At 32.3% G+C, this 15,401-nt stretch overlaps 1 protein-coding gene across 1 annotated transcript; it reads left to right on the forward strand.

The window, feature by feature from the left end:
- The first annotated feature begins 3,896 nt into the window (after nt 1–3,896).
- Nucleotides 3,897–6,413, forward strand: LOC128157274 (uncharacterized). Its single transcript, XM_052819747.1, has 2 exons — nt 3,897–4,013; nt 5,883–6,413. The coding sequence occupies exons 1-2, from the start codon at nt 3,983–3,985 to the stop codon at nt 6,233–6,235; spliced, it is 384 nt and encodes a 127-aa protein (XP_052675707.1). The 5' UTR covers nt 3,897–3,982; the 3' UTR covers nt 6,236–6,413.
- Nucleotides 6,414–15,401: the final 8,988 nt, after the last annotated feature.

The following is a 15,401-nucleotide window of genomic DNA, read 5'->3' on the forward strand; positions in this document are numbered from 1 at the left end:
GAAGTCTTTAAAATGCTGACTCACAAACTGGTGGCCATTATCTGTATGAATTGATAACGGCAACCCATGAGTTAGAAAGAACTTTGAAATCAATGCTGTAATATTCTCAGACGAAATATTTTCGTGATTGCGACTTCAAACTACCTACTATAGTAAACAACTAGTACGAATATATACTCCTTGCTCGGCAATGGACCGAAGAGATCCGCGGCGAGATGTTGCCAAGGCGCAGAAGGCAACTCAGTTCGCTTCATCGGTTCGGGTTTACTAGGCTGACTTACTGACACCCTTAACAACTTCTACTAAACTTTTCAACACATTTGTCAATCCCTGGCCACCAAACTTTACTTCTTAACCGTGATTTCATTGCAACGATGCCGGGATGTGCTTCAGGCACAAGTTGAAGAATTTGATCGTGCAGTTGTGCTGGGATAACGATTCTTGGACTTCGTAATACCAATTGAGCCGCACCATCTATCCCTTTTCCTGTAGCATATAATTCAAATGCCAGACGCCATCTCTGCCATTTGGATGCAATGCCGGTCACATCGGAAACATCAAAATTCGGAAGTCCATGCATATCATGCATCAAAACACTTGCCATAGTGATCACCAAGTGTTAATCATCCTCGTCGCCTATTTTTTGTACCCTCCTTTCATGCTACACATGCGGATTAAACTAAATTTAGTGTATCAGTAAATAACATGTTTGTCATTGGAGACCTTTATTAAAACGGAAACAACGTCACACATAAAACAGGGGCAATAACCCAACATAACACAATAGAGAATGGTATAGAGTTAGAATACTTTACATGAATTACAAACACTACAAATTGCATGAGAAATTTGATGGTACAAATTGCTTACACAGAATTTGAGTATTGATAAGGTTAATCAGTCCAAAACTAGCGCACGTTTTCGTTCGCAATAAATACACAATTTTTTGAATGGGTTGCACTGTACGTAGCTCCTAGGTCGTCCATCCCAATTTTTCAGACCGAGAGCAACAGTCCTGCAGCTAGGTATGTTTAAACTCAAGTTTGAGTACGTACAAAAGAAGTGACCGAGATTACTTATATTACTTATGCGCTACTTTGACCTCTTGACACAGACTGTTGTTATGCAGGAAATGAGGAATAACAGCGGATTGCGCAAACAATGTTATATAAGGGAAAACATTTGCGAATGTAAATATTTTGTTTTAACATCACTTAGCATGCTTATTAGAGGAATAAAAATTATAATTAATTATAATTCATTCAGTTTAAATGTTAACGTAAAACATATAGAATAAAGCTGTACTTGTTTCGACAAAGAATCGCCCTTCTTCTCCACCACAAGAGTTGAATTAAACTATCATATAAATGCTTTCAATTTATCAAAAAAAGTTTGGGTTACCTGAATGCCGGTGTTAAGAGTCTGAGAGACCTGTAATTGAATAAATCCACAAGTATAAACAGAGGAGACAACGTAAAAAACCCTGCACAACGATGATTATACATACACCGGTCCTGGAGCAAAATAAAACTCTGTACAGGTGTCACATTAAATTCTCTCTCTCTCTCTCTCTCTCTCTCTCTCTCTCTCTCTCTCTCTCTCTCTCTCTCATGTCAATTTTACGAGCTGTAAATGCAAACTCCTCAATTTTGTTAATAAATTTTCTATGTATTTGCAGAATTTTGTCTCTGATGTATGTATGCATGTATATATGTATGTAATGACGTGGTTAAAGGTGTTTGATATTGGTTGCATGTGCTCAATTTAAAATTTATTACTTTACTTTATCAAATACATGTACATTACAGATATATGGTCTTGACAGACTGAAAGAGGGAGAAATCGATTAATAGAATATCTTAATTGTGTATATACAAGAAAAACAACAGTTTTGATAAATTGGATTGTAACTACGGAAAAAGAATTCGGCTGTTTTAATTTTCAATATTCAATTATATTTTCAAAATCAGTAGTAGCAGTATAGTTGTATCTTTAGCTCTAATGGAAAATTCGGATTGACAAGCCGAAGAGTTCAGTTCATTACACCATCATTACATTGAAAATTGCAATTTACGGTTAAAAATACATATATCCTTATTTAACTAATTAACCTTATTTCCCAACAATATTCCAATCAAAATGTTACTCTAGTCTTGTCACTTCCCCCCTTACAAGCCCACCCTGAAATTCCTTGATATTCAATTTTCTTAAATTTACATAGTTAAATAACAGAAAATATGCCTCGGACCCTCCCCCCCCCCCCCGGGTAAACCTAAATGTTTATGGATCCGCACATGACGGACGTGCAGGATAACAGAATCGATAAGTTGCGCTAACAAATATATAAACGAACGAAATGTATTCGACATTTTCACAGCTGGTGATGCCTCAGGTGAGAAACATTTTTGTAAAAGGTACATTATGAACATCAGCTTATAGCATATCGATCTAAGATATTTTAATTTAGGATACGTCTAAGTTAGCTTCGTTTTACATCTTAAGGTCTCAAAAAAGGAATAAATTTCACTATATGCTACTATATAGCTTTAATTAAGTTAATTAATTACCTATACTCTCAGCATATTATTAATGAAAGAAAAACTATTGTTAAGTGCTTCAAAAAAATTGAGATGAGAAATATAACGCCTTATGCTTCTAAGAGAGATAATTGATAGTAAACATACCTACCTTCAAATTCACGTTAGTTTCTCATGTTGACAAACAGAGACAAACTCAGCACCATCCAGGAAGTTGCATCATTTAATTCAGTGTGACAATTCCACTCAAGTAATAATTTTCCTAGCAAATGAGTCCAAATTCAATACTGCAGGCCTAAAAAAAAGGTGCCAAAAAGGAAAGAAAGAAAAGAAACTGTCTCTCTATAAATGGACTACCAAGTGCAGTTTGATTGGCTATTTCCTTGCGTAAGACCTTAAGATATGTCTTAAAGTTGTCACAAGATATGTCTTAAGCCACATCCTAGGACATGTTTTAAGATAGATCTTAAGATACTTTCATGAACCTGGCCACAGATACCTTCTTACAAAAAAGCAATTAAAACTTGAATCTTGGAAAATCCTAAATTAATTTTGGAAATATCCATTAAAGTTGGAAACAAAAATTATCTTGAAAATACCAACTTAAATATTGGAAAATCGTATTTAAAATATAGTTTAAACAAAATGTGCTGAATTTATCAATGTGTACGTAAAAATAATTGACGAAGTATACAAAAAGATGAGGAAACAAGCCAAGAAGGTTATATTAATCATTCTCTTGGGTAACAGAAATGGGTGGTGTGAATTTCATAAGGAAAAACAACTCACAATTCTGATAAAAAGGGGAAAAAAACCTAACTTTATCAATCAAAAGATGAATGAAAAGATTCAATTTGACATTTTCATAATGATTTGAGAGTTTAAAGCTGGTATATCAAACTTTGAAGTTGGAACTACAAACTATTTCAAACTTTTTTTTACTGACTTAGACGCTTAAACGATAGGAAAAATGCAACAAAATTGAAAAACCACAGAATACAAAAAAATATTTCAAAACAAATGAAAAATATGTAACACAGTCTCTCTATGAAGGGAGAAATGGAAAATTTTACATATAATTTGTAAATCAATGGCAACATTGGAAAAGCAATGTGTGTAAAATATGCAAAAAGAATTGAATAATCATGGAATACAAAAGTAATGAAAAAAGATCGAATACTGCAAGGCTAATGCACATCGAGTTTACATTTACATTCTCAGTTAACACATTAGGTGATAGTTATGAGCAGACCTGTACGAAAAGGCATAGAAATTTATCACTGGCCCCACAGGAGTCCCGTAGCAATATATTAGTATATACTAAAGGACTTCCATGTTTCCTATCAGAAGCTAACACACAATACCGTCAGAGGTCGTTACACCTAGACAGTGGCCCAAGGCCCGTGCCTGGGGCCATTGTAATTGTGTGTACATAGGCTTTCATTATGTACGTACTAGCGACTTATCCGAATAGAGGTAATGTTAACATTTACATTGTGTTCAAGCTTAGCTTTTTACTTAAGTTTTGATAAAAAAAATTTACGGAATCGATCGATGAAGCTTTATAATACTTTTTATTATCAGTATTGAGGTACATTTGAAGACAAGCAAAAGTTCTGACTATTGTATCCTAAAATTGTATTGAAGAAGCATCGGGTAAACAAAACATTTAAAGGGAAAATTGAGAGGGTAGTAGCATAAAACATGCTGGTTTAATATATCTTAAAGAAGAAAGACTCTTTGAAACTTATAACTAGTATTGCTATTTTAATTTCATGAATAATTCCTGATACAATAACTACTTTTATATATTTGTTCAAAACAAGATCTCAAATGTCAGGATGCGTCTAAATTAATGTGTAAGAATATATGAAAGGTAAAAATAATATGACCATAACAAACCGCCAACCATCTAAAAAATCTGCAAAAAAACGGAAGAAACCGTAATCATTCCGGTGTATAAAGTTCTAACATGAAAAACGTCGGTCAACATGTCTCTTAATGAGACATAGTACTTGCTGCCAAGGTCATTGTATCGACAAGTATCGACTTGAGTAAAGATGGAATTACAAACATTCTTGATATTCTTGTTCCAACGACTTGTTTGTTAGTAATAGCGTCGAAATTGTTCGTATGAAGAGCATGATCTCGCATAACGAATAAGCTGAGAGACAAAATCCCCATAAGCAGGTGGTGATGGTTTATTGCTACATAAGTAAGGGAAGTTGACGATGCTAACATTAAAATAAAAATCATCACGTTCATCATATAATTTTGTTGTTACGTTACAATTAACGTCTTTTTCTAGAAAAAGATCCAAACATGAAACAGATGTCAAAGAATCTATGTTATCTTTTATTTCAAGCTCACTGGGATATATTGAGTTTCTATAAGAGTGAATGTAACGGTTGTAAATGGATAAAACATCATCAATACATCTAAATGTCGAGTTAAAGACCACAACAAGTGTTTTTTGTTTTTTTTTTTGAATAAATTCTGCTTCGTATAAATATAAAAATAAGTCAGCCAATAGAGGAGCACAATTTGTGCCCATTGAAATTCCTACTTAATGTTGTAAGACCTGGTCTCCAAAGACTACATTGTTGTCTATCAGAAATTCAAGCTTCTTTGTCACCTTCAGTGTACTTGTGTGTGAAATCAGAATGAATTTTACCAAAATAAGTTTTTAGATTTTCTAATGACAAGGGAAGAAAACTTAAGAGTTCCATTCTTTCGAGATAAAACATTTGGTGATGATATTAAAGAGGCTTAGGTTTTGTCATGGAAAAATGGTTGTATAAACCGTCGAGAAATCGTACGTTTTGAAGTTAAAGTAAGCTTGGAAGTATATTCTTTTTTTATAATTCGTATATAATTTCTCTACCAAAGATTTTCTGAAATTAATTGAACATCTCTTAAAATTCAAAACTTACGACGAATGGACAAAAATAAAAGAAATACAAAAAATTTCAAATATTAAATAGTTCTATTTGTTGTTGATTGCTAGAGTACCCGTGCTTACAATCCCGACTGAAACAGTTTGCATGTTGGTCCTTAAAAAAACACATTAGATGCTGGGTCGATTGGGTTTGGGTGGGTGCCTTTTTTTATTTAGAAAGTTAGTTAATCTAAAAAAACACAGGATATGCTTAATGCATTTAACGTATAAGTACTTGCAACAATGAAGGTTTACATAAAAATCAAATAATATTATTTGTTTATTTACACCATGACTTTGAGTTTATTTAGAGATGTTCTATCGGCAAACATCAATCAAACCCTTAGGCTTTTTTCTGACAAAATGTGTAAATCAATACTTGTGCAACATGTGCTATATCATTACAGATAGTTCCCTTTCCCCACTAAAAGAAACTTGTGAAATGGAGAAAGAGAGACCTTTCCTGGTATATCCAGTACGAAAACCGACGATACTGCGCGAGAAGAAAGAATTACCAAGGGAACATCACCGGCTTCTATTCTTCTGTCTCTTCATCATAAATTTGGCTGCCTTACTGAAGATCTATCAATCTAACCAGTATTTGAACAAACTCACCGTCATTACACAAAACTTCAGATCAGACATAGACAAACTTGCCATCCACCATCGACTGTTACTTACCAAGCTACAACAACTCGTCAGGCAATTCAATTTTAAGGACGTTGTGGAAACCTTTAATACTACCAGCGATGGAACATGAGGGATTCCGAGTGTATGTAACTGAAAGAAGTTGGAAACTGGATTATCATAGAGTGCTTCAAAGGACGATGTCGGTGTTTGCTTTTTAAATCATTGAGGATTGTTCTTTTCGTCTTTTGTGGTGCGAAACGCTATGGTTCAACTTTTGTAGTTAAGAGCCAATGCATGTGAAATATAAATTTATCTGTGAGTCGATGTGTAATTTCAAATATGGACCACTGTTTGAAAGTGAAAGGTGCAAGAAGATATATTCACTATGCATATTCTTCAATTTTTATTACACAAAATGAAAAGTTTTGTGATAAATGACTCATTTCCTGAGAATAACCTGACTGTAACCTCTGTGTTACCCATCTTATTCATTGTGTTTGTGAAACAAAAATCATCATAAATTTCCTCTAACGTATAGAAAACCATTGAAATAATTTGTACGTACACGAATGAATGAATTTGTTATAAATACTTTCAGCTTCGGACTGGTAGTGCCAAAATATCCAGAAATTCCAACAAATGTAAACAGTTCAGATATGACAACGAAAGGCAAAGCTTGTCCACTTTTGGTCACAACAAAATAGTAATCATACAAATCACGCTTCTTGTAATTAAGTTTCAAATCTACAGATTTACATCTTTGCATATTATATAGCATATGTTCAATGGAATATGGCAGTAGTATGTAAATGCAACGAAATCTGCAGAATTGTTTTACTCACAATTAAATGTACATTCTAATGACACAATGAAAAAAAGATTCTTCTGCGTATAGTTTGACCTACATTACCTAAACATCAGATTTACTGAGAATTTGACGACGCTTAATTCTTAGAACGCCGTCATGCTTTGTGAACCATGAGTTAAAATTAAGTACCTATCAATAATGTCGGTTTATGTTGTTCTTTTCAATTTGCAAATAAAATTATATACAAATAAGTGGCTGGTTCTTTTTTGTTTCAAAACAATTATTATCATTGTTGATTAGTATTCCCTTACCCCAAAAACCCCCAAAAGTATGCTGGCCATTTTGGAAATTTCGATAAAAACTTGAAATAAAAAAAATTAAGTGTTACATTTGGGTTCACTTATAATTCTAATAAACTGATACATATAATTAAAAATCATAACGGAAATGTAAAAATTGTAAATTTCCAGATTTATGTAAAAATTTCCAGATTTATGTGTAAGATTTACAGATTATTGTGTAAAATTTACATAATAAATTGTAAAATTTGCACTTCAATTAAAAATGAACAACAAAAGCTGAAAAAAACTAGTCATTGTTGAAAAAATACGCTTCCGTGCAGTACATCTTTAGAAAAATATATGAAGTTTAATAAACATCACAATGTTCTGTTCTCCCTGTTACATTACCCACTATTGACAGCTCACAATTCTCTGTGGAAGGAGTGGCTAACAGTCTGAGTTTTCTTTTATCTTCAAACTCAAAATCTTAACTTTTCAAATATTTTAAAATAATATTTTTCGAGTTTAAGAAATTTTAGCGAGGTTCAACAAAACCTATTCGATGTGAACATTTCTCGCTGCAAACCATTCCTCAAATGATAATCTTAATCACGAAAATGACTTGCCCGTAGAGCAGATTACCGTTGGTACATATAAATCGCAAAGTAAAGTCGTTAAGAATAAAAGCTGGTTTACAGTATATGCTTAGATAAGATTTCGTTGACATTTTTAAACTTGGAAAATCGATTTTAAAAAAAACCCATTGAATCATCTAAAAAATGATGAAAAATACTTTGAAAGTATTTATTTAACAAGGGTTATTCAATACGTTATCATAACACACAAATAGCAACAAATTGTCCTGTAATGATGCTTAAGATAAATATTAGGCAAAGTTCAGATTGAAAAAAGGAAATGACACATGTACTAACGAGGTCTACATATTTACATCTTTTCTTAAAACCTAAAATAAATGCCATAGCGTAATTTGAAAACGTAATTTGACTGTCTACAACAACAATTGATTTTAAAGAGTAACTTGAAATGCTTTATGCAGTTGACGCCATTTTTTTAAAATTCAATTTCTGTACCTAGTAACATCAACCTTGTATAGGTGTTCTGAATACATGTACATATTTTGCTAATTTTGTTTATGTAATTAACGTATAAAGATTGAATTTTAACAAAGTTCTCGACCAGAGAATGTCATGCCTTTTGCTGTCGTTGCCATGTTGGACGACGGTTACAGAAGTAACAGACGGTCGGTACGTACCAGCTTCTTAGTCTTGTCCATGTCTTGGTTCCAATGTTCAATGGCATTCGTTTACTGTTAAGAAGAAAATAACTATATGCATTGTTGTTTTTATTTAAATAAAGAAGCGTTCCTCCTTAATATAGAATAGAAAACACACACTGAAACAAATTCAGTCTAAATTCATAATCTGCTGGAGGTTTGTTTCTGTCTCCTTGTCCAGTGGATGAGGATAAAGTTTGTCAAACTGAGCTGATATATTGAATAAAAGTCTATTTGTTAGATGCATCTGATATAACATAAAGATCCCCATGATAACCAGCACTACCACAAACAGCCGAACCAAAACCACGGAGAAACCGCTCTTCCCCTGGATGCCCTGCTTTCTCGCTGCATTCCCATCGAAGGTATAAATTAACCCGTGCTTGGGCATGTCTTCTCAAATGGATCGCATTGTCTGCAGCAGGTTATATTGATATTTCTTGGAATCTGTCATCTGAAAAATATGAAATTAACATTATGACAACGATAAACAAGGGTCTTTGAAAAGTGTATGGAGGCAGAAGGTTATTCATGATACATTTGCCAACAAGCAAAACAAAACTTGAACGTGGGATGTTACTCAACTAAACCATCCCCTGAAGTTGTAGCGTTTGCATGATAGGTGGTGAGTGATAATGCTAGAATGTTTCGGCGTCTGTGTACTACTTCTTTACAAGTCTGTCATATGTTATAAATTGATTATATAAGCGTTTCCGGCTTAAGCCTTAAAATTTCAGATCTTGTCATCAAATAAAGTGCTAAGGTGATGTACTTTATTTTATTTAAAAACTAATGACATTTAATGATCATGAGTTATTTGGTAAAAGTCTCTCTCTCTCTCTCTCTCTCTCTCTCTCTCTCTCTCTCTCTCTCTCTCTCTCTCTCTCTCTCTCTCACGTTTTTTCTCTTGAGTTTCACTAAATAAATATCATATTTCAATAAAAAAAAAGTATAAAAAGTTAAAAAAAGAAAAATCATGTTTTGTTTTAACATAACCCAGCATGCTAATTGGTAAATTAAAAATTATTCATATAGTTAAGCTGTTACCGTAAAACATAAGCAATTTTTTCCAGGCACTTCCCTTGTTCTCCACAGCAAGAGTTGAGTTCAACTATTCGATAAATGATTTATCACAGAAGTATTGGGTTACCAGTTTGCCAGTGTATAGATTCTGTGAGTTCTTTACAGATACTAACAGGTATGAATCCACAATACCGGTATAAGTATAAACAAACCAGGTAAACTTGAAAGATCTTGTGCACAACGATGAATGCATACACCTGCCCTGAGGCAAAGTAGGACTCTAGGTACAGGTGTCGCATTAAATACTCTCTCTCTCTCTCTCTCTCTCTCTCTCTTTCTCTCTCTGTTAATTTAATCCAATACATTACAGATATGAATGGTAATAACAGATTGAAAGAAAAAAAATCAATAAATTATATTTTTCTGTAGTTTAAAGGTTAAAATTTTATGGTTACTGTGAAAATGAAATCAGTGGTTTAATTGATCAATTTTTTTTTTCAAAATCAGTTCAAACTGCAGATCTGAAGCTCTAAGGTAAGAAACTGACAGTGGAACTTCAGGGAAGTAATCACTCGCATCAAACTGAAATTTACGGCGCACAAAAAACGAACTGGTTTTTTGGACTTATTAACCTTATTGCCTATCACATACCATTTAAAGTATTTGATATGAAACAAACATACTACTGGTATAGTGCTGACTTGCTGAACACGAAAATCAACCATTTGCGCTAACAAATATAAAAGTTAACAAATGCAACTGCCATCTTCACAGGTGGTGATGCCTTAGATGATAAATACTATGTGAAAAGTTCATCATGAAATTGACTTAGAGCATATCGATTATTCAAGCAATTTACCTGTATAATAATATGACACGTTGCTTAAACCGAATAATCGATTAAAAAGCTTTATTTTGACAAGAGAATGAGATTCAGTATAAATTAAATAGACCTGAGACCTTCATCTTGGTCCACCAGGACCGGAGGGGGCTTATCCACTACAGGAGCAAAACCACACCATCAGCGTATCCATGTGATTTATTGTGGACAATTTTCATACCTACATGTAATTCTGATCAAAATTGACATACATAGAGCAAAATAAATATAGATCTCTCGCTAAATAACACATGGTCTGGATTTATTGCATCGTCCATTTCTTTGACAACAAGCCATCCAGACAAGCTGTTTTTACTGGTGATGTTTTATAATTTTTCTCCTCATTGTTCAACACCCTTTGCGTCATCATACCTGAAAACCCGATCATGTTAACGTTTGGATGGAACCATGCAAACAATTCGACATTAAAATTTATCGACATTCCTATCACATATTTTAGAATTTTATTTTGCTTCAAATACCTACTAGCATGTTAAGGCTGCATGTAACTTATACTCTTATGATCAATAAGATTTGAAAAATCATGAATTTTTGTCAGAAAAAAGTATTCTCTTATAAGGAATACATAGCAGATAATTTTTGCACAGGACGAAAATAATTCAAATTTGCTCCAATTAAGGCTTCTTAACGAATTTTTCCACAAAAATATGGTAAAAAGGAATTTAAAAACCATGATATTTTTTGTCAGTTTAGTAGAATGAAACAGGAGCAGAGCAAACACGGACATCTAAAAACATTGAGGTATACTAGCTAGTTAATTTTTGTTGAAAATATTCGACCATGTAAATTGCATTGACTAATAACTGTCTGGGATCACTCAGATATCCCCTGAAAATTAGTGTTCAGTTTAATATTGTCAAAGAAAATTCAGAGAGAAGTTATGATATACAAGTATAAATAAAGAATTTTGTATGTTTGTTTGTTTGGTTAGATTTTTAAATAATCATTATCATGATAATTAAGGACAGATTAAATATCATTAATATGAACAAAACAAAAATGATATCCCTAATTTTGAAAATATTCTAAGCTTTTCAATTAAATCATTTCATATTTCTATCTAATCTTTCTTATAAAAATTTGTTTGCTTCTTATAATTTGGAGTAGGCATCTACCTTTTTATATGTAGCCTATACTATTTGATTAATAGGTCAAAAAGTAAATTTAATATATATATATAAGGAGAGGAACAACTAAGTTAAAGAAATTGTCTCTATTCCTTTTTACTTAATTTTTAAAATGAAATAAAATGAATTCAACATATGACAAAAGAAATAATAAATAATCAACTCTTGCACTATACAGGTGAACATAGGTATACCTGTGCCCCTTAGAGGACCCCATAATTGTCTATCTGGCGAGTAGCCGTTTGGGGGTTCTTTTTCTTAAAAGGAAAATGTTTGTGTGAAAAAAGGCAATTGCAAAAGTTGAATCACCTCACGGTAATTTTTTTTCTAGATTCCCGTCCTCTACACCTACATGTACGTGTATCATTAATTTTTTTCAGAAATATCATGGCATGCATTTTCCCCCCCTCCCTTATAAAAAAGATAAGGTCATTAGATGAAAATCAAAACAGTCAGAAAAATTTACCTTGTTTTAAGATTATTTCAAGGAGACGGACTCTCGTTTGAAATGAATTCCAGGCGTTTGTCACAATTTTTGAAAAAAATCGTCGAATAAAACTTAGTTACAAATATGTTTTACTACTTCCTGTGTTTAAAATAATACTAATTTTCTGGTATTTTTTTTTGGATACAATACATGTACATGCAATGGGTCCCACTCCTATAACTGATATATTTTACGATGAAAACCAATAATAGAAATATAACAAGATCGATTCAATCTCGTTCCAAGCAACGAATAGGTCTTCCGTAGAATTTTTAAATGATAATATACAGTCTTGAAGAATTTTAATATTTTAAACTCTAAATTACAAAAGTTGATATTAAACACTTAATTGCAACTGTAAACAACAAACCATAATAAAACCAAAAGAAAACATGTTCCTTCGTTGATCCTCTGACATTTCAAATAAAACATGAAAATAACAGAAATAGAGACATCTTAATGAGATATCCGAGATATCTCAACATAAAAGGCAATAGTCATCATGATGATTGAGCATGAGATTTTAATGTTGGGTTGATTTTTTTTAAAAATCTGGAACATACTAAAGTTTTAAAAATACAATTTTGTTTGCTTCCGGTGACGACTGGACATGCCGAATAAACCATTGACACCTTTTCTACAAATATTCATGTTTATATATATGATATATATCATATGATATATGATATTGGTTGCTCAATCAATATCCGTTATTGAGTCAGCATGGACAAAATTAATTAGAATAGAATCTGAAAATATCTGAGATACCTTAATAGAAAAAACAATATTTATATATTTTCCATTACCATAATGTGCTGAAATAAAAAAAAAGTCTGGAAAACTCTATCGAATATTATTTAATGTAGAATTTTGTTTGCTTCCGGTTACAACCAGAACTGACAGACAAGTTATTGATACGTATTCTGCACATGTTCAAGATAAGGTCTATTATAAAGCAAAGTTTGGTTGCTTAATCACTTACTGTTTTTTTTTTAGATCTCGCGCGTACAAAATCAGAAAAGAAACTTATTAATGAGATATCTGAAATATCTCAAAGGAAGAAAAGGTATATTTCATTCGAAAAGATCGAAAAAGTGCCTTTAGATAGAGTATTTCATCAAAAAGCAAAAACGTTTAAAAGTCGATTTTTGGTTTAAATTCCGGTGACTACTGAAGTGATGGACTAATAACTGATACACTGTATCTATTTTACATGTTACATTTATATGTTAAAGAGGTTCGCTCCTTAGGTTTTGGGTAGCCATTTTGGGTCACCTCTAGTCTGAAAATTCTGCATCAAATATTTATTCTAGCAGTTTATTTATATTTTTAAAATGCCAAATAAACTTTATTAAATAAAATTGTTTTTAAAAAATTACATTTTTACAGAGTTTAGTATGGGACAATATTTTGTTGAGGAAAGTTTTCTAGAAGGAAATGAACAATTTTCATAACTCACTAGTTTTAGAGAACTGTTACTTCAGCTTCATAATTTTCAGCGCAGACCGAACTTCTAGATGTTTTGTGTATAACAATATATTCATGATGTTTTAAAACATATTTAAAAAATATTTTGAGGTTTCTATCGATATATTTTGGCATATCTAGCTTATATTTCATATCAGTTAAGAAAAAATTAACTCCAATTTTGGCCTAAAATTAGCTTATTTCATGCTAAATCTTAATTCTTTGAGATGTGACCCCTACTTCTTTTACTTTTAAATGAGACATTAAATGTATGTCTATTTGTTTGAAAAGGTTTGGAAAGATGACAGTACTGTATATATATTTTTTATATGCATAATTATAACTTGATTACTCTAAAATTTTGTAACATCTGTTGTTGTGTTCATTATGTACTGGCTTTTGAAGCCACCAGCAAAGCAAACATTTTTAAACTTTGACTAAGATTTTACTTTTATAGTCACTACATGTGTTTAACTTCAAACTGTATTAAAATCATAACTAAATAATTGTTCAAACTATAAATATTTGTTTGATTTCTTCAAATTATCAATTTCCATGTCAATTTTTAGCAAAAATTTAGGAAAATAATCATTTCTGTTTGGGCCCTATATTTCCAAAAATGGCATGTGACTTGGGTCACAAAAGAAATAAATGAACATTTTAGGTCCTCATCTTTATATCAAGTTTTCGGATGATTGACATTACTATTATTTCAGGTGCCAACCTCCTTAAGGTCTATTTTACAGCAATGATTTGTTATTCAGTCACTAACCTTTATTGAGATTTCGCGCAGACAAACTAAGAAAATTAACATCTCAATAAGATCTGAAGTATCTCAACAGAAGAAATGCACTTTTCAAGTATATACCATTTCAATGCTGTGTAATATTTTAAAAACAATCTGAAAAATTCTATCGAAAATTACAATAATAGAAGATAGAATTTTGTTTGGTACCGGTGACGACCGGAAGTCACAAATAAAATACACTGTATTGATATTTAATAGACACAATTACAATAAAGTGTGGATATAGCATCCCAACCATTTCTTTGTAAAGCACAAGGGTATGAATTTAAAACAAAACGTCAAGAATACATAAATAACGTCGCAGGCGTGCGGCGACTGTCCTCACCTTGCGTATGTTGTCTTCAGAAGTAACTACAGTTTTGCATTAAAATTTTCTGATCTAAATAAATATATGTAAATATTTTACAGTACGAAGTTTCGTCATTACGGTGAGTTTTTATGATTTTATTGCAACTATGACACTACATGTACTTTTGGGACCAACCCTCGTATCGATCCAACAGTTTAGTGTGTTTGGTTATCTATGAAGCGCAAATGTCTCTTATCCGAATGCTATTCGTCTGAAAGTTCCATTTAACGTGAAACTTGAATTATGTAGAGATAATTTGACTGATAAAATGTGGGGGTTTTCATTTATCATTAGCTCCGATTAAAGAATGTCATAATTTTTCTCACTTACGTAACTTTTCCTTTTAAACCAAATCATTCTTGTGAAATGAATAATATTTTATGAGGTTTTGAAATGTGAAGTAGTAAAACAAATTAAAATGATGCTTTAAAGGCGCTCAGACAGCACTTTGAAGATAATAGCTAGGCAGTTTACAAATATATATCTGCATCAAATGCTATCACAAATTATATACCTTGCATCTAATTTTTTCAAACCGGAGAGAGAGAGAGAGAGAGAGAGAGAGAGAGAGAGAAATGATTACGTCAAGAGGTATATAGCCGAGAGTCACTTTGGTCTTCGGTTCACAACAGTGGAGACATTTTTCTCTTTCAGTTCAGGGGTGTATTCTGATTAGCTAAGGTGTGAATGCTTGCAGGGCTTCATTTACCCGTGTGTACTTGTCGTGAAATCCTCTGCTAATCCATATACA

The sequence above is a fragment of the Crassostrea angulata genome, chromosome 7, assembly GCF_025612915.1.
Source record: "Crassostrea angulata isolate pt1a10 chromosome 7, ASM2561291v2, whole genome shotgun sequence".
NCBI lineage: Eukaryota > Metazoa > Mollusca > Bivalvia > Ostreida > Ostreidae > Magallana > Magallana angulata.

Bases quoted from the DNA above. Each gene is read 5' to 3' on its own strand.
- LOC128157274 (XM_052819747.1), top strand. From the start codon at position 3,983: ATGTACGTACTAGCGACTTATCCGAATAGAG. The intron at 4,014-5,882 runs GTAATGTTAACA...ATATCATTACAG, and splicing joins AGCGACTTATCCGAATAGAG to ATAGTTCCCTTTCCCCACTA.